The sequence below is a fragment of the Erinaceus europaeus genome, chromosome 5 (genome assembly GCF_950295315.1).
Source record: "Erinaceus europaeus chromosome 5, mEriEur2.1, whole genome shotgun sequence".
In the NCBI taxonomy this organism is placed as follows: domain Eukaryota; kingdom Metazoa; phylum Chordata; class Mammalia; order Eulipotyphla; family Erinaceidae; genus Erinaceus; species Erinaceus europaeus.
Window position 1 is genome coordinate 2,522,807 of NC_080166.1, and position 4,545 is coordinate 2,527,351.

A 4,545-nucleotide genomic window follows, 5' to 3' on the forward strand; every position below is an offset into this window, starting at 1 on the left:
ATGACAACAATAACAACAATGACAACAATAATAACAATAAACAACAAGGGCAACAAAAGGGAAAAAATAGCCTCCAGGATCAGTGGATTCATAGTGCAGGCACTGAGCCTCAGTGATAACCCTGGAGGCAAAAAAAGAAAAAAAAAATCAAGAAGACTCGATGGGAAGAAAACTTGTGCCTTGAGGGGTCCTGGAGAAGATGACGCCACCCTTGATTCTCACACAGACCAACCACCATGCTGCGTGACCCTTGAAACCCACCTGGACATTTTTTTTTCTCTATAATCCTCAGAAAACTTCTATTATAAAGTACATAGTGGAGGGTACTCACTGCAAACTCTAGTATACTTCTGCTTTCTTACTTTGGTGCCATACTCCAAACTCAGTCAATTTATACTAGAGTTTGCAGTGAGTACCTCCCTAACACTTCCTCTCCACTATTCCAAGCTTTGGGTCCATGATTGCTCAACAATTTGTTTGGCTTTGTATGTTAACTCTCTTTTCAGTCACCAGGTTCCAGATGCCATCAGGATGCCGGCCAGGCTTCCCTGGACTGAAGACCCCATCAATGTGTCCTGGAGCTCAGCTTCCCCAGAGACCCACCCTACTAGGGAAAGAGAGAGGCAGGCTGGGAGTATGGACCGACCAGTCAACGCCCATGTTCAGCGGGGAAGCAATTACAGAAGCCAGACCTTCTACCTTCTGCATCCCTCAACGACCCTGGGTCCATGCTCCCAGAGGGATAGAGAATGGGAAAGCTATCAGGGGAGGGGATGGGATATGGAGATTGGGTGGTGGGAATTGTGTGGAGTTGTACCCCTCCTACCCTATGGTTTTGTTAATTAATCCTTTCTTAAATAAAAAAAAAAAAAGAAATACTACAAAAAAAAATTTAAAAATAAAGTACATAGTGGGTCTTATTGTTATATGGGAAACTGGGGAATGTTATGCATATACAAACTATTGTATTTACTGTTGACTGTAAAACATTAATTCCCCAATAAAGAAATAAAATAATAAAGTCCTTAGTCCATCAAATGACTTGACTGCTCTTTTAATATATCATTTGAAGGAAATAAAGAGAAATCTTGTGATGTTTGTTTGAAAGAATATATTGCGAAGCTGCTTCCTCGTTTGCTCACTGCTGCAGAGCACAAGCATGTGGGGAGAAGATGATTTCTGCTGTACCAGATGAGGCTCACAAGCTTGGTGTCTTTGCTTTGTTTCACCGGGGCTCAGGCAGTTACTGGGCTGGGCTACTTTGACTACAACTAGTCAGAAAGAGACTCTGCTACTTACCTATTGTAGGACACCAAGAAAGGTTGTTTTCCCTTTGGAAAGAAGTAATATGCAATCACAAAGTCATATCACTCCTACTAGAATCAGCATATTCATTCAAACATCCCTCATTGTCTAAATTTATTTCATCAGAACACTAATTAGTCTGCAAGCTCATTGTAACAGCAAAGGAAGCTGTCTAGAATGCAATGCCTTTGTTAATTTTCACACGAGTACATACTGGGCAGGTTGGAACAGACTCTATTATCAGAGCCTCACAGAGTCCCTTAAATAGTACAGCTATTCTCTTTGCGGCCATGTATTCGTCATTGTGTGTGTGCGTTTCCACTGTGATATGATCACAGTCCTAGTTAATAAAAAGCACTACTGGGACTATTGCCTGACATGGAAAATTAACCTTGCATCGTATTTACATTTTTATTTGATTTTCAAGATGAATCTGCTCATTTCACCTGTAAAATTACATATACATACATATGCAAATAACAGATAGCCTTAGTTCATTAAAAATGAAAATCGCACATTCATTAAAATCAGTACTGATTTCTAGACTAGAATTTTCACTATTATAGTCTCAATGTAACACAAAGATGTTCTGAGGTGTTCAGAAAGATGGACCAACGGTGATGTTATGCGAAAGACTTTGATGTCTGAGCCTCCAAGGTCCCAGGTTCAGTCATTACCATGAGGCAGAGCTGAGCAACGTCCCGGCCTCTTTCTGTCCTACTAAAGTAAATATTTTTAAGCCGGCTGAGCGAGTAGGGGATTAAATACTGCTAGCTATTGCCCCTTGGCAGTGTGTGCAGCTCACTGCTTTTGATGTTGAGTCAGACGTTTCTGACACTGACTGACGTGTTTGCCAGCCGGTGAGCATATGAGGTTGGAACAGGGAGGAGGAGTGTGAGCGGCCTGGAAGCCATATAAGTCATATATATATGTTAATTTAAAATATAGTACATAGTAAATGACAGATTAGTATGTACATGTGTGAATTGACATTTTCCATTTTCCAGCTATGGTTCAGAAAAATGCAAAGGAAGTGCACACAACTAGTATTCTGTGTTGGCTTAGGGGACTAGGTGTCGTGTGTGTGCCTATGTGCATGTGTGTGTGTGTGCATGCGAGAGTGTGTGTGTGCGTGTGTGTGCATGCAAGTGTGTGTGTGAGTGTGTGCCTGCGTGTGTGTGTGCATGCGAGAGTGTGTGTGCGTGTGAGTACGTGCGTGTGTGTGCATGTGTGTTTGTGTGTGCGTGTGTGTGTGTGCATGCGAGAGTGTGTGTGTGCATGCAAGTGTGTGTGTGAGTGCGTGCCTGTGTGTGTGTATGCGAGAGTGTGTGTGTGCGTGTGTGTGTGCATGCGTGTGTGTGTGCGTGCGTGTGTGTGTGCTTGCGAGAGTGTGTGTGCGTGCGTGTGTGTGCATGCAAGTGTGTGTGTGTGTGCCTGTGTGTGTGTGCATGCGAGAGTGTGTGCATGCGAGAGTGTGTGTGCCTGCGTGTGTGTGCATGCGAGAGTGTGTGTGTGCGTGTGTGCGTGTGTGTGTGCATGCGTGTGTCTGTGTGTGCGTGCGTGTGTGTGTGTGCATGCGAGTGTGTGTGCATGCGAGAGTGTGTGTGCCTGCGTGTGTGTGCATGCGAGAGTGTGTGTGTGCATGTGTGAGTGTGTGCGTGTGTGTGCATGTGTGTGTGTGTGCATGCGAGAGTGTGTGTGTGCGTGCGTGTGTGTGCATGCAAGTGCGTGCGTATGTGTGTGCCTGTGTGTGTGCATGCGAGAGTGTGTGTGTGAGTGCCTGCGTGTGTGTGTGTGTGTGCATGCGAGTGTGTGTGTGAGTGCATGTGTGTGTGCATGCGAGAGTGTGTGTGTGCATGTGTGTGTGCGTGCGTGCAGGTAGCTTCACACACACACAGGTGTGCATTTATGCATTCCACGACTTCTGTTCCTATGTGATCTTTATTCAATGCCATGACATCGTGTGACTACCCACACACCGCATTTTAGAATGGCACTTTTGTGGCCTTCCCGTGGGCCGCTTCTACCCTCTTCTCCGCTGGTAAAATCAGGGTTTACAGACACTCGGGAGGCGGCAGGTGGAAAAGGCTGGTTGCGGGTCCCACCCAGTGATGGCCAGGGCGGGACATGGAGTGGCCGTCCCTGGGATCAGAGCAGCGAGCACATCTGTCTCTCGCACTCCCTGAAGGGCGGCAGGCCGAACAGCTCAGGCTGGAAGTCCTGCAGGGAGTCCAGCACCACCGTGGCCTTGGTGGTGAGAGCTGGGTCCAGGTTCTTGTCCGGGACCATCACCACCTGCATCCCCGCAGCCAGCGCAGCCTCCACCCCGTTGGGCGAGTCTTCGAAGACCAGACAGCGGTCCACAGGGGCGGGGGGCAGGAACCTCTTGGCGCAGGTGAGGAAGATGTCGGGGTGCGGCTTCCCGTTCTGCACCTCAGGGTCGTCCCCCCGCACCACGTGGTGGAACAAGGCGAAGAAGTCCTGGTGTCTGCGGGTCTTCCTCTCGAAGTTCAGCGAGTGGGAGCTGGTGGCCACCGCCAGGGGCAGCTGGTGGCTGTGCAGGTGTCTGACCAGCCGCTCGGCGCCGGGCATGAGGCCGGCCAGGGGCAGCAGGTCCTTGAGCTTGTCCTGACTCTCGGCCACCAGTTCGCGGCTCGTCAGGGGCAGCTGCAGGGCGTCGACGGTGAGCTGCGCCCCCTCCAGCGCCGTCTTGCCCATCACCAGGGACTTCACCTGCCAGGTGTACTGCTTGCCGTAGCGGCTGCAGATGTCCTGAAACACCTTCAGGTACAGCTGCTCGGTGTCCAGCAGCAGGCCGTCCATGTCGAAGAGCAGGTGGGTGACGGGCCGCACAGACATTCTGGGGACCGCCATGCTTCTGCGCTGCGGGTGCGGGCTGCGGAGGGTGCTGGCCGGGGGCGGAGGGTCCAAGCCCGGGATGGAGGGTGCCGGCCGGGGGCGGAGGGTGTTGGCCGGGCGGAGGGTGCTGGCCGGGCGGAGGGTGCTGGCCGGGGCGGAGGGTGCTGGCCGGGGGCGGAGGGTCCGAGCCTGGGACCGGAGGGTGCTGGCTGGGGCGGAGGGTGCTGGCCGGACCGGAGGGTGCTGGCTGGGGCGGAGGATGCTGGCCGGGGCAGAGGGTGCTGGCCTGTTGGGCGGAGGGTGCTGGCCGACTGGCTGGGGCCAACTGTCAACCAGATGCACGAGCTCACAGGGTTTTCTGTAACAGTCACTACTGGCTAG

The 4,545-nt window shown here is 51.0% G+C and overlaps 1 protein-coding gene across 1 annotated transcript; it reads right to left on the reverse strand.

Annotated features, from left to right (window-relative positions):
• Positions 1-3,388: 3,388 nt before the first annotated feature.
• LOC103108674 (pseudouridine-5'-phosphatase-like) lies at positions 3,389-4,198 on the reverse strand. The gene has a single exon (XM_060191880.1). The coding sequence runs from the start codon at positions 4,177-4,179 to the stop codon at positions 3,454-3,456; it is 726 nt and encodes a 241-aa protein (XP_060047863.1). The 5' UTR covers positions 4,180-4,198; the 3' UTR covers positions 3,389-3,453.
• Between the last annotated feature and the right edge of the window lie 347 nt (positions 4,199-4,545).

What these genes read in the sequence shown, in the direction of transcription:
- LOC103108674 (XM_060191880.1), bottom strand. Translation starts at nt 4,179, where the DNA reads ATGGCGGTCCCCAGAATGTCTGTGCGGCCCGTCACCCACCTGCTCTTC.